The sequence below is a fragment of the Vespula vulgaris genome, chromosome 24 (assembly GCF_905475345.1).
Source record: "Vespula vulgaris chromosome 24, iyVesVulg1.1, whole genome shotgun sequence".
NCBI classification, from domain to species: Eukaryota; Metazoa; Arthropoda; class Insecta; order Hymenoptera; family Vespidae; genus Vespula; species Vespula vulgaris.
Genome location: NC_066609.1, coordinates 625,596 through 647,500, shown reverse-complemented (window position 1 = coordinate 647,500; position 21,905 = coordinate 625,596). Strand labels below are relative to the sequence as shown.

The window sequence follows — 21,905 nt, the reverse complement described above, 5'->3', positions numbered from 1 at the left end:
AGTATTGTTGGGGGAACATGTTGGAGGATGACGTCGCAGGCGGTGTTATCGTTGTTGTAGCGGTACGTTGGTGAAGCATGCGCGGCCCTGGCAGAATCAACGCAGCCGTCGGCGGCGTCGCCACCACGAGCTGCTGCTCCTGCTCGTCTCCTTCTTCTTCTCCTCCACCACCACCACCCCTCCTCCACCACCTCCTCCTCCACCTCCTCCTCCTCCTCCTCCTCCTCCTCCACCACCACCACCACCACCACCACCACCACCTTCTCCTCCTCCACTTCCTTCTTCTCTTTCTTCTTCTTCTTTTGCTTCTTCTTTTGCTTCTTCTTTTGCTTCTTCTTTTGCTTCTTCTTTTTCTTCTTCTTTTTCTTCTTCTTTTCTTCTTTCTTCTTCTTCTTCTTCTTCTTTTTCTGTTTCTTCTTCTTCTTCTTCTTCTTCTTCTTCTTCTTCTTCTTCTTCTTCTTGAGCTACTCCCGCTGCCGTTACGCTCGTCTCCGTTGCTGAGTTTCACCGTACACCCTCCTCCGCCTTCCTCCGCCGCCACCACCCCGTCTTCGTCGTCTGGAACATCAGTCTCGTGTCAACAGGACCCACCAAATACGTACCGATACATTTCCATCATATACTTTTTTTACGTTTCTTTTTATTTTAGGTATTATTTTATGTATGTATGAATGAATGCATGGATGTATAATGAATGTATTATCGGACAAATGAATTCGGATAAATCAAGAATCTTGTTTCATTTGCTTGTGATCGTGTTTATTGGTCGATTAAAGATCGATATAGTATGTTTTTCGATGATGAAAACGTTGATTCGAATTGTGATTATGGCGAAGGTGAATGGGTAAAAGATATTATGTTCGTTATCGATCAAATTGTATTGGTGGGAATATCGTTCGATTTCTTTGATCAAGGTGTTGAAATCTTTGAGACGAATTAAAGGTATCGTGAAGAAAGAATGGTAACTATATTGAAATATTAGAAACAGATATGATACCATATGCTAAGCGAGTTATAAATAGTAACTCGATATTTCGACGCGATAATGATCCGTATCACTCGTGCAAAATTGTTTAAATCGAAACACCGTGAAGGATCTTGCAAAATCTGGATTTAAATTCGATCGAATAAGAAGCATCTTTGGTAATATTTAAAATCGAGTATTCGCGAGAAAACATTTCGAGGTATTGCAGAATTATTATTGTAACGATCGGGCAAAGCAAGCAGAACGTGTATTTCGTTCGTCATAATACAAAACGTTTTGAAATTTGCGATTAAAAAAAAAAAAAAAAATGATAGGCAGCAATTATATATTCCCAATGATTTTCAAACGAAACATTTAAGATATTTTATCGTTTCTCCCGATAAAGAAATTATATATCAAGGTACGTGAAAAATTGTCAATAATTTCTTTAATATTAAAATTTTCTCTACGAATACGATTCTTGTCGATTACAATTTTTATTTGCCAATGAAAGATATATGTATTACGTTAAAATTCATCAATTCTATTAATACGAATGTTAATACGTGTCGAATTAATTCATAAAAATTTTGAAGATTTATTTGTCCGAATACATTTGTCCGATACCGTATGTACATATATCTCTTTTTATTCGAAAAATATTCATTTTAAATCTGAGACCACATCAATGCATCTGTATCATCTACTTTTATACACACACACACACACACAAATATCCACACAATATACATACATATTTCTATCTGCGTCTATTTATATTTATACGAGAACGAGATATAATATTACTTCCAATCATTTTGTTTTTATTCCGTACGTAATCTCTCCTAACACCTTATTTACAATGACAAACTATAAAGACACATTGAGAGCAAAGTCGTCAATGTTTATCAATACACCTATAACGTTTACTATCGTATACACGTTCTTCTACGAATACAAAATACAAATCTATCCAACGTTCTCTTCGTATCTCATTCTTCCTCTCGCCCTTCACCTAATCGTATCTCTCGTTCTACGTTTGATTAGAATCAAATATAGAATAATAATAAAATGAATATTTCTCAGATGCATCGATGAGTACCTTATTATTATCAACACGTTTCAATCGCATCTTAGATTTATTATTCCTACTTTTATATAATTTCGTAATTTCAATATCTTATCAAGAATACGTGTAAAGTATTGAGAAGAAAATAAAATACAAGAAAGAAAGAAAGAAAGAAAGAAAGAACGGTAATTCTCCTTACGGATGTCGTTCTATCCCTCTCGTCGATGGAAAAGATCGCTGATGATAGTCAGAGTCAAGGTTTCTTCTCGACTTCCGCCGACGCGACGACGGCTCTTCGTTCTGTCATAAATGTATCCTCCTAACGGCACGTTTATCTGTAACAGAAATGGCGAAAAAGCATGCTTTATTAACGCGTTCCGGTCTCTCTGCTTGGACGTCAATGAAGTAACACACGATGGACGCGTCGTCACGACTCGTCACACGCTTGAGGGAGGAGATGGTGGTGGTGAAGGTGGAGAAGGAGAAGTGTAAGAGAAAAAGAGAGAACGAACGAACGAGAGAGAAAGAGAGAGAGAGAGGGGGAGTAAATTAGATCGTTGTACGATCACACCGAGTAGTACATTTGTTCATTCGACGACAGAATGATAGAAACGTCGATATGTACATGCCGCTGACTCTTTCATTCCCGTTTGCATAAATAATAATCTCCGTTCGATTCGGTCGATGATGCTTTTTATGGAATCCTGTGAAAGTATATATACGATTTACGTAGATACGTTACTTATGTATGTATGTATGTATGTATGTATGTTTGTGTGTATGTTTACGAAGAAAGAAAGTTAAGAAATTTCGTTTACATATTATTGATCGATGATATACACGTATGTGTGTATATATGTACAAGAATCGTATAACGATAATTCAAAGTTACAATATTATTATCGGACAAATTATCACGGTTGTCATTAAATTTAAGTCGACGGAAAGATGATCGGATATAGGTTTATTCGAAAAATTGTTGAGATCGTTGTTATTATTATTATTATTATTATTATTATTAGAAAGAAGAAGAAGAAAAAAAGAAAGAAGATCGAATGGTTTTATAGATGGGTAAAGGACGAAGCTCGTACAAAGAGAAGCAAAAGAGAGAAAGAGAGAGAGAGATAAAAAAGAAAAAGACAGGAATACAAAAAAAAAGGAACTTGCCTTACGCGCCGAGTATAATTAGAAATTAGGGAAAAAAGGAGGGGAATTAAAAAAAAATAACAAATAAAAGATGATAGGAAAAAGAAAATAAATAAAAAAAAAAAAAAAATTAGATCGACGGTATCGGAGAAGGGAGAGAAGCGAGAGGGTGGATCGAGCTATAGAAAATCGATTAAACCCTCGGACGATGCCTTTTTCGAAGGTCGTACGGTTACGCTCGTTTTTGATGACCTTCGTCGATGACTCGTCATTCTTTCTGTTAAACCAAGAGGTTTATGAAAGAAAGAGACGAAGAAAAAAAAGAGAAAAATAGAGAGAGAGAAAAAGAAGAAAAGAGAAAGAGAGAGAAAAAGAGAGAGAGACACGTATACATTTTGATCGAACGACAAGGTCAAAAGCTCTTTTAGTATGGCTATGCATACATACATACATACATACATACATACATGCACACATATATATATATATAAATAGATGTGTGTGTCGATAATTTTGAAATGTCAAGTGGGGGTATAAAAAGATACGAAGAGTAGCTAAGAGGTGATCTGGTTGGATATGTAGGGTGTTGAAGGGAGGTGAGTCTATGTGTTTTGGGGTTGGAAGGGTTAGGGGGTTGGGAGGGAAGTAATAAGACCGGTCACGTTCGATCGGCCCAATAGATATATCAAAGACGCTCGACAACCAGGGTAGAAGAATATATATATGTCGTATTGCGAACGAAAATAGAGTACAGTCTGGGACACTGGACTTCTTACTTTTTTCTTATATATATAATATGTATATATATATATAAATGTTTTTATAGCTCGTTATATTTAAAAAATGAAACATCTAGTAATCATCCGAGATAAGAAAGAATGAAAGAGAGAGAGAAAAAGAGAGATTAGAAATTTTACAAAAATTTTATTTAGATCATTTCTTTCTCGGAGAAAGTTTCTAACGTTCTCGTTCCAGTAATACTCGAGAAACGCCATAGGAGACTTAATATCAATCGAATTTTTTCCTTTTTTAGCCACGAAGGAGAACAAAGAAATAAAAAGAAAAATAAAAGTAAGTAAGAAAGAAGAAGTAGAAAAAGAAAAAAAGGGGGGAGGGGAGGGGGAGGGAAAGAAAAAGAACAAGAAAAAAGAAACGAACGAACCAAACGAAAAGAAAGAGATATAACCCTGGCTTTGGCTCGTTATATACCATAATTTCGTTTTTCTTTTTTGTCCCTTATTTTTTTTATTATTATTTTTTTTAACCATCTAACCTGAAACTCTCTCTCTCTCTCTCTCTCTCGTCTATTCCGAGAGAAAGAATTTTTCGATGCGGTTCCGTGTGCCGCAAAGGCGCTTGATATACGAAAGTAGGAGAAAAAGAAGGAGGAGGAGGATGAGGAGAAGGGGAAAGGGATGGATGGATGCTTGGAGAGAGGTAGATAGGTGGGTGGGTGAGTGAGGAGGACGAAGGGTAGGGAGGAAGAGAGATAGTAGTAAGAGGGAGAAAGAAAAGTCGCAAGAACCGGATGTTAGAAAATTTCGCGTGGATCGCGGAACAGTCTGCGGCACAGAAACAGCACAGAAACAGCACAGAAACAGCACCGATTCGCGGAATTCAGGTCTCCGCGGTGCGCGAAACGTGCGCGCGAGCGTACGAGAGCGCACGATAGTACACAACGACACACAAACGTTTAGCGTCTACACTACGTAAAGAGAAAGAGAAAAAGAGAGAGAGAAAGAGAGAGAGAGAGAGATTCCGTGGCCTCACACTCACACGACGACTATCCTAGATTCTCTTGGTACTTTCTATTGTGTTTACGGATCGGATTGGAGTACCTTTCGCTTCTTAGAAAATAGAGCCCGCTTCTATATTCCAGGCCAACACCTCCCCTCTCTTCTATTTCTTTATCACCACCCCCCTCTACCCCCTCTACCCCTCCGATCAGATCATTCGTCGATTTGTATTTTGCTATAGTTTTGTAGTTAAGGGTATTATTGCGAGGATTGTAATGAGAGAGTATCGAAGGAGGGAGAATGGAGAGGTACCAAAATGGCCGAGACTGTTCTTTCATCTCGTGGAACAGAAGTAGAGAAAAGTGAAAATGATTGAATTTGATCGAATATTTGAGTCAATGATAAAATTGTATTATCGTTTTTATTAGCGTTTTGTTATTCGTATTTTTTTCTTTTTTTTTTTTATTGAGGTAAATATCGATTAAAAGAATTGACGAGTTTAGTGATATCTATCACTATGTGTCGTTGTTTTCTTATTCGTTCTTTTCTTGATTTTGTATTTTTTTTTTTTTTTTTTCGTTGATATCTAATAAGACGATATTCGAACGTTTTCATTCGGTAAATCATGTTATTTAATATCAAGTATATATATATATATCAATATCGATCAAATAATGAATGTAATGAGAATAAGGAGTGGCACAAGTGGGTACCAAAATGGCGAGCAGAATTAGAGGAAAGAAAAAAGGAAAACGGAAAGGACAAATATTAAGAATTCGACTTCGCGTTGATCGTACTGTTCGCTCTAACAAAATAAATTTTGATCGACGGGTTTGTAATGCAAAAAGAAAAAACGAAAAAAGAAAGAAACAAACAGATAATCAAGTATGTTACAAGACACGGTTAGCGAGCAAGAATATTATGGAATATTACAGGCGCATATTACGGAAATTCCTTTGAGCTTCTCTTGTCGGTTCGTAAGAAAAGAACAAAAAAAAGAAAAGAAAAGAAAAGAAAAGAAAAGAAAAGAAGACGTAAAAAAAAAAAAGAAGAAAGAAACGAGAAAAAAGAGAAACATCCTATCTATAAAAATTCTGCGATCACGTCGATCTTTTCAAATAAAAAAAAAATTGAATTAAATTAAAAAATAAACAAAATAAAAAAAAGTAAAACACACACACACATATAACCAAACATACGTATATACGTGTATACGGAATGTTAATGCCGATCACGAAAGATCCCGTCTAAAAACGATATTTTTTCTTCGATATATCGATTACGAGACTATATCGTCTCATGATTATGATTATACCTCGTGGATCTACCGATAGCCGTCGATTACATCGTTTTAAAACGAGTCGAAGGTGAAGAACCCAATGAGAATCGCGAGAAACATACATACCTACATACAATATGTACAATCATACATACACACATACATATATATAAACCTCTACCTACCTACCTACCTACCTACTCACATAAACACATTCACACATACACGCATACGTATATACATAAACTTGTTTTGGCGTTCGGTCAAACTCGTGAGAATTTCACGGACTTTACCGACTTCCTCTTTTATCAGCTGTTTACTGTGTTTACACCGTATGCTTTCACGCACATAAAACTGACTCACTCTCTCTCTCTCTCTCTCTCTCTCTAATTTATCTATCTATCTCTTTCTCTCTGTTACATACATACATACATACATACATACATACATACATACATATCAAATGCATACGCATATGCACATTCACACACTCACAAAGAAGCACGCACGAACTTATTCCTATTTCCATTTCTTTCTCCCTTACACAGACGAATACATACATACATACATACGTACATAGCTAACCTTTTTCATATTATAATTTCATTCTTAAACGATATGAAATCCTCCTCTTAAACGAACTACTTTGTCGGTAGTGTAACGACGAAGATCCGATGCACGCGGTATGTACGTTGTTGATATGTACTGCTGACATAACGGTTCTGCGTTCTGAGTTCTCTCTCATCGCGAAAGAAAGAAAGAAAGAAAGAAAGAAAGAAAGAGAGAGAGAGAGAGAGAGAGAGATAGATAGAGAGAGAAAGACAAAGATAGACAGATAGATAAAGATAGGATGCGAGAGAAATGACAAAAACGTGTGCGCGACCGCGAGTCACCGCTTGCAACCTCTCTACCATCCCACCCCTTTACCCCCTCACTCTATCCCCACCCTTTCTCTTTCTCTCTCTCTCTCTCTCGCACTCTCTACCACCTCTCCCCTATCCTACTACTACCTCATCCACCTATTTCTCTCCTCCTACTACTTCTTCTATATATTCGTTTCTTCGACATCAAAGCGAAAACCTTTCTCGGATTCCTTGTTCTCTCGAATCCTCCTTCTTCTCTTCTTCCCTTCTATCGAAATATATCTACTAAAAATTTAACTTATTCATAAAACCAAGTGTAAAATTCTAGAGATAACCGAGATAAATCTTCAAATATTTCTAAAACCGATATAGAAATAGAAAGACACATACAGAGAGAGAGAGAGAGAGAGAGAGAGAGAGAGGGAGTGGGGGGGGTTAACAAAATCGAAAGGTTATCAAATTCCTCGAAAGAATATTTCTCTCTGAAATGTTACGGTTTATATATCGTTTTTGTATAACGCATTATTGCAACGAGTGAGAGCCAGAGATATAGAGATAGAAACGGAGATACATACACACAAAGAGAAAGAGAGACAGAGAGAGAGAGAGAGAGAGATAGAGAAAATAATTATCGAAAGGAAATCGAAAAGTAAGAGAAAAGAAAGCCCGTAGAAAATCGTCTTACAGAGAAAAAGAGATAGACTGAGAGAATTTAAGAGTGGAAATGATATAAAAACATTTTATTACACTCGCAAGTCCGATTTCAAATCGCGTGTCCCGTTCTCCCCACCCTTCTCGCCACCACTCGAATCGTTCGTTCTCTCTCTCTCTCTCTCTCTCTCTCTCTCTCTCTCTTTTTTTTCTTTATTTTTGTCGTCTTTTTTCTTCTCTTCCCCCACTCTTCCTTCTTTTTTTTTCCTTTTTTTTTCATTCCTTCATGTTTTCAGTCTAAACAAGGCAGCAGCAAGTGTACGTGTGAGAGAGAGAGAGAAAGAGGGAAAGAGAGAGAGAAAGAGAGAGTAAGATAGACGATAACAACAGATTTATCGCGTTTGGTTGAAGATAATGCTCGATGCACACAAGAGAGCGCAATGCTCTTTCTCTCTCTTTCTCTCTTTCTCTATCTGTCTCTTTTTCTCTCGTTGCACTCGTTGCATCTCCCCACCAACATCCTTTCTCTCTCTCTCTCTCTCTCTTTCTCGCTCACTCAGTCAGTCAAGTCACTCACTCACTCACTCACTCACTCACTCACTCATTCACTCACACTTACACGCCGTACCAAGTCTCGTTTTCCAACAACGCGCGTGCAGCAGCAGCAGCAGCAGCAGTAGCAGTAGAAGCAGTTGCAGGAGTTGCAGCAGCAGTTGCAGTTGCAGTTGCAGAGCGACAGCAGCAACAGACGAGGAACACGCGGCACGCGAGATTCTTTCGCGTTCGAGAATCTTTTTCGAAATTTCGAAACGTCGATGACACAGACAAAGAAAGAGAGAGAGAGAGAGAGAAAGAGAAATGAAAAATGTTTGTTTTTCTTCTTTTTCTTCTTCTTCTGCTTCTTTCTTTGTTCCTCTTTGAACGATCGTTCGTTCGTTCGTTCGTTCGTTCGTTAATTCGTTGGTTAGTTGGTTCGTTTCGATCGAAGATCTAATTTAATCTAATCGTATCGTATCGTACCGAGTCGAAAAAAAACTTGGATGACTTTCAATTAAAAGAAGTGCACATTGTGTGCAAATACACAAAAGGATTTTCGCACGAAATATTATTAGTTTCGGTGTAAATGGTATAACACGCGATCTGTCGATCGATTGGATCGATCGATCGATCGATCGAATTCGATCGATCGATCCATCCATCCATCCGACATATATATATATATATAGGTATTATATATCACTCTTGATCTTTAGCAGCGTCGTTTTAATTTTTTTTTAAATCGTACGTAATGCGTTCGCACTGTTGTCACAATTGTTTAAACTTTCGACGAGAATCGTTCGTTCGTCTATCACATATATAACTATTTATTTATTTATTTATTTATTTATTTATTTATTTAAGTATCATTTAGTCACAGTCACTCTCTTCGATCGATTAATATATTCAATCGAGAAATGTAATAAACACTTGTGAAATATCTATTCAAAAAGCAACGATTACAGTTCCATCAGATTTGTCACTTTTTTCTTCTTTTATTTACTTTTCTTTTTCTTTTTTCTTTTTTTTAAAGATTTTGTTTGTTTCCAATTATTTTCAAGAAGAGATCCGATCTGTCACAGGATAAAATTATTCGTTTATTATAATAATATATCCGCTCATCGACGAATCACGGACCGATAAAGATCGTTCGCGACGTTCACACTCGCTTCGCACTTTTATCACTGATAAAATCCTTCGAAAAAATTCACCGTACCCGACCGTTTCGAAAGAAGACGAAGGAAGAAAGAAAGGAAGAATGAAAGAAAGAAAAAAAGAAGAGGGAAAAAAAAGAAAGGCATACGCACATGCAAGCGGACGTCTGCGCGCACGCACAAACAGCAAATAGAAGATATTTGATGGGAGGAAATGAAACAAGAAAAAAAAAAAGAAAGAAAAAGAGAAAGACAAAAAAGAAAAAAAAAATGTGCGCGTTATTGTTCCATCGCGCAAACTCGAAAAGGGGGTTGAGGGAGGAGAGGGGATCGGAGGGTACGGAAAGAAAGATGGATCATAAAAGGAAACAAAATGCAAGAAGCAAAAAAAAGTTGAAAGAAAGATAGAAAAAAAAAAGTAATGAAAAACAAAAACGAACTAGAGAAACGAAGGTAACTGGATTAAAAGGAAAAAAAAGAAGAAAGAAAGAAATGTCATCAAAAAAAAAAAAAAAAAAAAAAAAAAAGATAAAAATCGGAAGAGAGTAAAGACAAAGAAAAAAGGGGGAACAAACGTCGAAGGAAGGGAAAGACAAACGAAAAAATGACAGAACAAAAAACTGGGAATTCGAGCGATTAGAAGGAAAAAAGAAAGAAAGGAAGAATGAAAAAAAAAAAAAGAAAACAAAAACCGCCTGTATTGCAACACGTCGAAGTATAAAAAGAAAAAGAAAGAAAGAAAGAAAGAAAAAATAACCTCGTGGACAGGGCCCGATTGTAGAGAGGCCGGGAAAAATGAAAACGAAAAACAGAAAAAAAGGGAAAAATGAAAAAGAAGAGGAAGAAGAAACGAGCAGTAAAAAAAAGAAGGAACAACAACGCCGGCGATACAACAATAAAAACAACAATAACAATAACAACAACAACAACAACAACAACAACAACAAGAACAACGTCAACGTCAACGCGACGATCGTCGTGCCGCGAAGATCGTCTTCTTCCTCTCGATCATGATCTCAATCCTCGATCAAATTCGTACGGAGTCTCGTATCCTCCCGTAGTACTACTACTCGATGCACAACACGCGGCTGCGGACACCCGTCGCGGAAATTAAGGAGTCACGTTATAAAACGCAACGACCTACAATGCTACAAATGCTACGGAACCGGCGCGCCTCTCTCTCTCTCTCTCTTTCTCTCTCGCTCTCTCTCTCTCTCACTCGCTCTTTCACTCGGTCTATCTATCCATCTCTCTTTCTCCCTCTTTCTCAACCCCCCTTTACGGCTGGCTTCCGCCCCTCCCACCCTCTCTCGACGGATCGCCCCTCGCCGTTGCTGCTGCCGCCACCACCTCCGCCACCACCTCCTCCTCCACCACCACCTCCGCCGCCACCACCGCCGCCGCCACCGCCGCCGCCGCCGCCGCCGCCACGGCCGCCGCTTTTGCTGCCTCCTTTTCCTCCGTTTTCTTTCTCTCTCTCACTCTCTCTCTCTCTCGCTCTTTCTCTCTCACTCTTTCGTTCTCTCTCTCTCTCTCTTTTTCTACGTGTGACCACGTCCATGTATACGTATCCCTCCTCCTTTTGGCTTTTTCCTCCCCTTGATAGCCCCTTCTTAGGCCGACGGCCTCCCTTCTCCTCCATATCGGCTCGTACCAACAACCCCACTTCTCTTCTACTACCCTCCTTCCCCCCACCCCATCCCATCTCATCCCGTCCCGTCCCGTCCCGTCCCGACCCATCCCATTACCCCGAAACCCCTCTCTCGCTCTTCGCGCTCTCTCTCTTTCTTTCTCTTTCTCTCTCTCTCTCTCTCTCTTTATAACCGTCACCCTTCTCTCCAGTACGGCACTGTGCACCGACAGGAACGTATCAAGATGCAAGATCTGATCCTCGCGAATTTCTCTCTCTCTCTCTCTCGCTCTCTCTTTCTAACTCGCTCTAACTACTCGCTAACTCGCTCGCTCGTTCAATCCCCACCCAATCGTCTTTGAACCGTCTTCCTTCCTAATCCTTCTACTCCTCCTTCCCACCCCTCTACCGTTCTTGTTGTTCTTCGAGTTTCGAATGACTATATTATCATGACGACCGAAGATTACGATGATAATATGACGATAATATGACGACGATGAAAATCGCTCGCATTGTTTTTTTTATTTTTATCGTTGTCGTTGCGTCCTTGTTCTTGCCGCCATCTTTAAGACCTTTGTATTATTTTTTTTTCTTCCCTCCACCCTCTCACCCTCCACTCCCCGTTCCAGCCGTCAATTTCTTTTTTTCTTTTCCTTTTCTTTTTTTCGTTCTTTCTTTCTTTCCTTCTTTCTTTCCTTTGTTTCCTTCTCCTCCATCTTTGCGATTTCTGATACGTCACGGAATATTTCTACATTATATTTCGACTCGAAGTATCTTCGACTTCGTCAAATATCACACACACACACACACACACACACACACACACACACACACACACACACACACACACACACACACACACACACATACACACGTGCGAATACATAGGTACAATCACACGCACACAAGTTACGCGTACGTTCTCGCACGTTGCTCTTTTCGAGAAATTTCGAATTTTCCCGCCATTATTCACTTCACTCGCTTCGACTCCTACTCCTCGTTTCCTCTCTATCAGATTTTTCTTTTCTTTTCTTTTCTTTTTTTTTCTTTTTTCTTTTTTAATCAAAGTTCGTACAAACGTTCTAACTTTGCGATATTTCGATATTGTTTTTTTTGCATCGTTACGATACGATATTTGATATAGTCGTTCGCTTAAGTATCTGAGATTTGAATTTTCCCGCCATCTCTTTTTTCTTCCACCTTCCTGAACACGAACCTTTCACTCGGCTTCGAAAAATGTTATTTTGTTACATCTCGTTACGTTGTTATTATTATTACTATTATTTTATGAACGCTCAATGTAAATCCATAAACGTACGTATTTCTCGAATTTGTAAAACTTTTCCGTCACTTTTTTCGACGGCTTTGACGAACGCCTCAAAAAAAAAAAAGTATTTCTACCCTTCCGTAACTTTGTTTCTTTTTTACATTGCCTATTATTTTACTTTTCGACCGATATCTCGTTTAATCTTCGATTAATCGTGAAACGATTACAATCGATTCGTATTTTTATTTTACTTTTTTTTTTTTATTTTTCATCCTCATTCTCGAGAATTTTCATTCACGTCACTTTTTTTTACAACGCCTCGAAAGTCTCGAAATATTTCCTCTCGTTCTTCGATAACTTCTTCTATGATTTCTTCAAACGTCTACCATCTCTTCTATAACAATATCCCGTCAAATTAAAAAAAGAGATTCTTTAATTTCACAAATTTGTAAAACCCACAAAATTACACGTTCGTGCAGAATGATTTCAAAAAGTATATCCCGCCGCTTTAATTTCTTCACAGTCTATCGAAACGTTTTAACAAATATATCCTTTACGTTATTCGACTACTTTGAATAATTCAATATCGCTTCGACTACGATTTGAGAAGAATTAACGCGACGACATTGCCGTTTTGCACATTTCCTCGGCCATCTTTAATTTCTTATCCTCTATTATTACACACAAAGCCTCGTACGAGCCAACGACACAGACACAATAGCACGAACGTCTCGAAAACATTCCCACAAATTTCCCTTATCGATATTACTCGATACGATCTTACATTTGAATCCGATCGATCGATCGATCGAAAAGAACGACGAGCTTGGTCTCTTTCCATCGATATCCTTTTTGATATTGTTATTTTATTCATTTTCTCTCTCTCTCTATTTTCATCGAATCATTGATTATAAACCATAGAAGAAAATTAACAATGGACGTGGAAGAAGATGAGAATGGAAACGAACGGAGTTGACGACAGACGAGGATTAACGCGAGTCTCTTTCAACATTGGAAAAGTTTGTTGTAATACGTTGTAAAAAGAGGAGAACAAGAACAAGAACAAGAAGAAGAAGAAAAAGAAAAAGAAAAAGAAAAAGGAGGAGGAAGAAGAAGAAGAGAAAGAGGAGAAAGAGGAGGAGGCGCTAACGAGCACGCTTCAACGTTGAAAGCTCGTGTAAATACTTGTTGCTCCTGTATTGTCGAAAGTAGGGCTTGCGAGTGAGCTTAAAGGACCGACCTTCTTGTAACGGCACCGTTTATGCGTCCTCCTCATCCTCCTCATCCTCCTCATCCTCCTTTTCTCGCGAACGACGAAGGGTTTCGTTCGCTCTCTCTTTCTCTCTTATATACACATCATATATACACTCTACTTCTATCTATCTATCTATTTATCTGTCTATCTATCTATCTCTTTCTGATTCATTAAAATATGATCGATATATTATTTATGTTATTAGATTAAATCGTTTCATATAAAAAGTTTTCGTATCTTACGTATGTATCTATGTATACGTATGTACGTATACGTATGTACGTGTGCGTATGTACGTGTGCGTATGTACGTATACGTATGTACGTATACGTATGTACGTGTGCGTATGTACGTGTGCGTATGTACGTGTGCGTATGTATGCATCTTTTTTTTTTTTTTATAAGTGCGTACGTGTATATATGTGTGAAGAACATATGTTGGTTAAACAGCAGCAGCAATGTACCAGGGTAAATTATGCATGTCTATACGTTTAAGTATGCGTCAGATTAAAAAATGATGAAATTATACCTACCGATAAAGTAATCGGTGTATCGCATACGATTGTTATAAACCTGTTGACGTATAATCAATGAATTCATTATTTCTATACGTAAATGATTCCATGTTTATGTTATATGACTAAAGCGGAACACTAACAATAAGTCGTATGATTTCATTAGCGATTAAAATGATATTCATTCGTTTGAGATTTAAAATGGGTAAATTATTATTAACGAAGGATTAAGCGATTCTCCCTTTTGATAGTTATATTATTTTGTTTCTTTTCTTTTGTCTCCTTTTTTTCTTGTTCTTTCTTTTTTTGTTCTTTCTTGATCTCTCTCTCTCTTTTTTTCTTCTTCTTCTTCTTCTTCTTGTTTTCGTTGTTTTGTTTCGTTACGTCTTGTTTTTCTTGCCCGTCTTATTTTCTTTGTTTTTTTTCCTTTTTTTTTCCTTTTCTTTCTTTCTTTTTTTTTTTTTCTTTCTTTTTAAGCGGGATCGTATTTATAAAATTGTATACAATGTAATATGCAGTATAAGCCATGCATTATTATTACGCAACATTTTTATATATTTGTATGCTTGTATGTACGAGTATATTGAAGGTTCATTATTATAATTTTTCTATTATAATAATATTAAGATGTACAAATATCTAATGTTTCTATATCACGTAATATAATTTATACTACAAATTTCATACGTTATTATCGCGTACACGACAATGAACGATTTCTATGAGAAAAAGAAAAAAAAAAAAGTAAAAAAAAGAAGAAGAAACGAAACAAATAAAACAAATATGAAAATATGAAGATATACTTGAACAAAAATGAAAAGGAAAAAAGAAGAAAAAAAGAAAAAGAAAAGATATACCTAACGAAGAGTTAACAAATAATTGGGATATTACACGAAATTAAGAAACGTTAGATGCTTATTTCGTACGCGCTGTACGATGTACGGAAACGTCAAACTTAATTTAACAAATCTTCGTTAAATAATTTCCAATCCAAATCTCAAATCAAATCAAATCAAATCAAATCAAATACACAAAAAGAAGCATTGTGAAGCACTACTATATTTCTTTCATTTTGGTTCAAGAAAGAACTTCCACTTATTTTAAAAGTTTCTCTTTAACGCGAGAAAGTACGTCATGGATGTGGATAGGGATGTGATGGGATGGAAAGAGGTGGATGAGGTGGAGGACTTCGGGAATAGAGAGGGTGAAAAAGAGAAAAAGAGAGAGAGAGAGAGAGGGTGAAAGAGGTAGAAAGCAACGAACACGAAATTTCTAACTCTGGTGACCTTTTACCGAGTCAAATTTTCCCGCGTAACGTTGAATATAAATCGTAAAGGAATTTCATTGGTTTACCTGTGCGACACGACGTTTACCGATTGAGCGGGAAACTTAAACGAGAAGAAATACCAGGAAGATGTATGCTTCATATGTAATAAACAATTTAACGTGCTGTATAACGTACGTGCTGTAGGAAAAATATGAAGTAGAAAAAAAGAAAGAAAAGGAAAAAAAGAAACAAAGAGAAAGAGAGACAGATAAAAATTGAATCGATTAAAGCCGAGGAAAAACGATTCCCGTTGTCATATTATATCATATAAAAGAATTGTCTGTCTATGTTATGCATACGTATGCATGTGTATACATATATACATATATATGTGTGTATCTGTCTGTCTCTCTCTCTCTCTCTCTCTGTCTCTCTTTCTATATATATATATATATTTCTTAACAGTGAGTTTCAACGATAAGAAAAATCAAGGTATGAACGTGTACGTGTATTGGAGTGTACGTGTATTAGAGTATACGTGTACGTGTATAGGTATATATGACAAGAAGGAGAAAGAGGGAGTTTGTGTCAAAGGTTACATCGTAAAACCGCGCGTCATCGTGTTAGTCATTTCGTACGTGTATATACGAATACACGTAGATACGATACGTTCGTAGATTTATATATGTATGTATTCGTATATATGTATGTATCTCTTTATATGTACATGCATACATTGATAAGTTTGTTTGTTTGTTGAGAGAGAAGAAATACGGTATAAGAGAGAAAAACGGGGACAAGAAGATGAAACTCTAACACGTTTAAGCGTCAGAACGGAAATTTCTATATATCCTCGTTCGTTATGTATTGTCATTTAGTATTTATAAAAGTATATCGAATAACAATGAATTAAATTAATAATCTTAGTGTATATGTTATATGTTAAAGAATAGTACTATTAATAGGTAATATAATGTCGTAAGTAATTTAATTATTTACAAAATATTATTTATGATAATAGTAGTAGAATAATTTTGTAATAATAATATATATATGTATTATATATTATATATTATTACTATATTAGAAGCAGTAGTAGCTGTAGTAGTAGCAGTAGTAATAGTTTACGACAACTCTATAATAATTTGAAAATAATATTTTCAATAGTATCCGAGCATCTACATTTTACGAGCATTTACACTGACCACTACTGCTGTTATTATTAATACTAATATTACTATTACTATTACTATTACTATTACTGTCTCTTTCTTATCTCATTTTCTACTGGTTAGTAATCGAGAAAAGAGGAAACTTAACATCTATGATAACCTTTTCAACGATCGAAACTTTACGATCGGTCGAATCTTCCTTCTCTAAATATATATATATATATATATAAAATTTAGAAAAGAAATATATATATATATATACGTGTGTGTATGTGTGTATATATAATTTTTATCCAACTTCAAAGAAGATCGAAGAAAATCTATTATTAAATTGGTTGCTTATCTTTCACGCGAGCAACAAAAATAACGAAGAGAAGAGAAGGAAAAAGATATGTAGAAATAAAAATAAAAATATAAAAAAGTAAATAAAAAATTACATAGAAAATAACGTGACCGGTACGGAAGTTGATACTGATTTCCGATCGATGAACCGTTATCACTAAGCAATCGCGCGTGTCAAAATCGGAATTGCATGGTAGAACGGTGTGAAAGACAGATAGAAAGAGAGAGAAGAAGAGAGAGAGAGAGAGAGAGAGAGAGGGAAAGATATATATATATAGAAAAAGAGAGAGAGAGAGAGAAAGACTGAGAAAGAGAAAGAGTCGAACGACCCAGACGAAAGATCCGGAACACCGTATCTTCTTGCTCTAACGTGGATGGATTTCTCTGGATTTATATTCAGTTCTAGGTCAACATCGATCTCTAAGAGATATAACTAATACGATAACACTATTACTCTCGTTATAAGAAAATAACATGGTCGAATAAAAAATTAAGAGAGAGGGAGAGAGAGAGAGAGAAAGAGAGAGAGGGAAGAATTTTTTTCTCATTTTAATTTTGATTTTTTTTTTTTTTTTTATTATTCTCAAACGCGGAAATTACTTTCGATCGATCTTTTTAAAGAAATCGATCTCGATGAAAATTTGTCTTTCTCTCTCTCTGTCTTTTTCTTTCGTTTTTTCCTTCTCGATCGTCTCGATCATTTTCAATCGAATTATATTATTGTACTCGTATCTAAATATTTCTATCTCTAGCATTCTATATCTCTATCTCTATGAACGTATTGCGTTTTAATCGAATAATTAAAAATGTATAGACTGTTATGATCGATAAAATCGTAGGATCTATTTGATTATTTATATAGAATATCATAATGATCGTCGTTCCATTCGTTTTTGTTCTTGTTTAAAAAAACAACGTTATATATATATATATATGTGTGTGTGTGTGTATTATTATTATTAATATATAATTAAATCGTCATAATACATAGAACACGAATTAAATCTTTATGTAGTACATTATTTATACATACGAAAATGTTTTATTTCGACATTAATTATGAAAAAGAAAAAAAAAAAAAAAAAAGAAAAAGAAAAAAGAAAAAAAAGAGAAGAAGAAAACGAATTATTTATTAATATCTCCCGTCTCTACAGTTGCTCTTCATAATATTCGTTCCTAAGTTCAAAAGTTCATCAAAAATCAAAAAACAAGAAACAAAAAGAAAAGAAAACAAAACGAAACAAAAAAACAGACGCACGCATAATTTTATTTAACAAATAACAGTTGGAATATTATCGTCAATAGCCACTTCCGGTCATTCATGGTCAATGACCAAACGAAAACGATATCAATTTCAAAAAAAAAAGAAAAAGAAAAAGAAGAAACAAAAAATGAGGAAAAAAAAATAAAAAAGAAAAAAAAATACTCGCCTTCTTTAAACGAAATCTCTTTCTCTCTTTTTCTATCTCTCTCTCTCTCTCTCTCTCTCTCTATAGGGGCGATAAAAGATTCTCGATAATGAAAGAGTTAATTCGACCTCGGTGTGTCGTCATTGTCGTTGTCGTTGTCGTTGTCGATGTCGTTTGGCACCATTCTCGCGGGCAACGGGATCGATATTGCTTTCGGGCCGGGATTAAATAATAAATTCATCGAATTTGAACTCGACCCTGTTGATTTTAACTTTGGCCTGGATTTCTGTAATCGCCCATCCAAGTGGAACTTTATTCTTAGCGTTAGCGAACACACTTACCGAGCTCCTATATATCGATTCCAACAAAGGGAACCTTGTATATTTTTATAGAAATGTTACGGTTAATCCAATGATAAAGAACGATTTCGACATTTGATCCATGAGATTTGACCTAATAGTTTTTTATTCTGAACTTTCAACCTCTTTAAAAACACACATACACGTATACATACATTATATATATATATATATATATATATATATATATATGTATATGTTAATATATATTATATTAATTAAATCAATATAAATAAATATAAACGTGTCTAATCAATAAATATAATGATTAATCTACATGAATACATATATATAATATGTATATATTATATATATATATATATTATATTAATTAAAGAAATAAAGATACATATAAACGTGTCTAAATTAATAAATATGACGAGATCAATGTATATGTATACGTGTGATGAATCATTAATATAAATTAGTTACATTTAATTACTATAGATATTATAATGAATCTATAGTAACGAGTGCTTTAGTTCACTTTTTTTTTTAGATGTAATACAATCTAACGATAAGAGATTTCGACGATGCTTCTGATCGAATTTAGATCTGGATTACGTTTTAATCATGCATCGATACCCTATAAATATAGACAATAATTGTGAACAATAAATCTGATAAATATGTCTGTCCGTCTAATGAATATAATGGTCCAACTAAATATATGTGCCAATGTGAATTTGTTTCTTTTTTCATTTTTTTTTCTTTTTTTTTTCTTTTTTTTTTTAGTTTCATTTCCAGACTCGTTTTAATCTTTAATATGCCATCGATTCTAACAATGAACGAATTTGTCAATTTTTTTTTCCTCTTCTTTTTTTTTTTACAACGATCAATCAACAATCAATCTAATTTGAAAGAGACCTCGACAATGTCGAGATTCGAGCCAATAGTTATCTCATTTTGATCTTGATATTTATGAAAAATATATCTGGCAAACATTCTATCCGTTCAATGAATACGACGCGTTAGATTAATGTAAACGTGAATTTTTGTCGTCTAATTTTATCGATTTGTTTATTCTTTAGCAATTAATAACTTTCATAGATCCTGATAAATGATAACAGACAGATAGATAAACTCGACATAGATAATACTCGTTTTAGATAAAAAGATAACATTTCTAAAGACGATTCGAAATATGGTCCAAATAATAGTTTTCATTTTTTCAATTTACTAGCTCTTTAAACACACATACACGTACATATATATATATATATATATATATATATATATATATACTAATAAAAATAAATATATGATAAATATGTATCAATGAAAATATGAAAGATCGTTGGGCGCGTGCGTAAAAAAATTTTTTTTTTTTTTGAATGAATAAATATTTGATAAATTTGTTTTTTTTTTAAGTTACGTTATTTATACAAATAAATGATAAAAGATAAAGATATTGTATAAATAAAACATAAATTTGACAATGTCGACGTTTCGATTGAAATAGTTTACATTTTGATCTTGCAAATTCTTTAAAATATGTACATGTTTATGAAAAAAAAAAAAAAATATGATAAATATGTCAGTTCAATAAATAACAATACGATGATCCACGTATACGTTCGTAGATGTAAATTTCAATTTATTAGATTCGCTTCGTCATTCGTTAGTTTTTAATAGAACCCTATCGATTCTAACAACGAGAAGAACGTTGTCAATCTTTTTCTATTCTTTTTTATATTTCCATCTTTTTAATTTCTTTTTCTTTTTCCTTTTTTTTCTTTTAATGCAACAGTCGAGACGATTCTAAAAAAAATTTCGACACGACTTTCGAGATTGGATGATCCACGAATAGTTATCTTATTAATCTTGCGAACTCTTTAAAATATAGACGATATTATTCAAAAAATAAATCTAATCAATATGACAATGAATATAATTTGATAACTAGTACTCGTATGTAATTTACTTTTCTTTTTTTCCTTCTTCATCTCTTTTCTTTTCTAGTTTCATTTCGATACACGTGTCAATTTTTAATAAAGCTTCGAACAATCGATCGATTCAAACAACGAAGAAGTTCGTCGTTTAAAAAAGAAACAAAAAAGAAAAAAAAAAGAAAGAAAGAAAGAAAGAAAAAGAAGATAAAGAAAAAAAGTAACAATCGATCTTACTTCTTTTCTTTCTATTTTTTTCATTTTCCTCATTTTAACATCGACACATTCACAGACACACACACACACACACACAAATATATATATATATATATAATCAGGACAAATACGTCTTCTTGTTAATTAACAAAACGTTGAAGCGATTTCAGCAAGAAATCTCTGTAAGAAATCTCTGCAAGAAATCTTTGCAAGAACAAACGTCCGATTTTAATCGATTATTTTTTTTTTTAAGAACAAATAAATGTCTTACTGTTGTACTTGTCGCATAAGATATGGTAAGTACGACAATTTCTAACATAGATAATTCGTAACGTAATCACGAGTGAGTGGGTCACGTTGAGAGAACTTCCTACTATATATATATATATATATATATATATATACACGGTTTTCGCGTTTCTTACAATACTGAAAAGACTTTTTCTGGATTCTCCAGTGCGAGCGCAGTAAATAATAATACGACGTTGCTAATGGAAACCCACTTCGGCTTTGGCTTCTCCGTACTAGGTTTCGCGAAAGGAAAAAGTATGTCATCTCTGCAAAAGCCTTTTCCAAATCGTTATGAATCCGTGTCCGTTTTTATTGTTAGGTTTTAAAGTTAGGCCGCCGCCTTCACGGTCACACCGAGACATTTTATACAAAATTGCGGATGGATGGATAGTCACTAAAATTATCCTTGCTGGTTGTTATTTTTCTCTCTCTTTTCTTTCTCTTCTTTTTTTAATTATCTGCAGTAAGGGACGACATTGATAATTGTTTCAAATTCGAACGATTTATTCGAAACGATAATATCAATCTGACACGTTGCTCCTACTCTCTTTCAAATCCAAAATCCACATTAATCGTGATCGATCATGATCATCGATCTATTTCGAACGAGCATTCAAATAGTAGTTTAATAGTAAACTATTTATTCGAATTATTATATATATATATATATAATTAATTGATATTGGGATACATTCCAATTATTAATGATTAACGAACAACAAAATAAATAAACGAATCAATAAAAAAAATATAAATCCAAATCATCTACAAACGTGGACCGATTAATAATATCGTTTGAATAATATCGATCGATCAAAGAGACACAACACAGACTGATCGATCGTTATCGTCGATCGTGTCGAACGATATCTCTACACCCCCCCCTCTCTCTCTC

General features: G+C 34.8%; 1 protein-coding gene across 21 annotated transcripts in view; it reads right to left on the bottom strand.

The window, feature by feature from the left end:
- Nucleotides 1-21,905, bottom strand: part of LOC127071975 (longitudinals lacking protein, isoforms N/O/W/X/Y-like) — a 123,779-nt gene that overhangs the window by 43,953 nt on the left and 57,921 nt on the right. For 15 of the 21 annotated variants that reach the window (XM_051011912.1, XM_051011915.1, XM_051011906.1 and 12 more), the window contains 2 exons: nucleotides 2,233-2,368; nucleotides 1-558 (listed from right to left, as the gene is read on the bottom strand). The exon at nucleotides 1-558 is cut by the window's left edge and continues 119 nt beyond it. In XM_051011912.1, the coding sequence (XP_050867869.1) occupies nucleotides 1-79 (79 nt within the window). In that variant the 5' untranslated portion in view covers nucleotides 80-558; nucleotides 2,233-2,368. Of the gene's footprint in view, nucleotides 559-2,232; nucleotides 2,369-6,779; nucleotides 6,946-8,327; nucleotides 8,702-10,353; nucleotides 10,377-14,083; nucleotides 14,547-21,905 lie in introns of those variants that run through there. The other 6 variants (XM_051011925.1, XM_051011924.1, XM_051011922.1 and 3 more) reach the window with 6 other exon arrangements.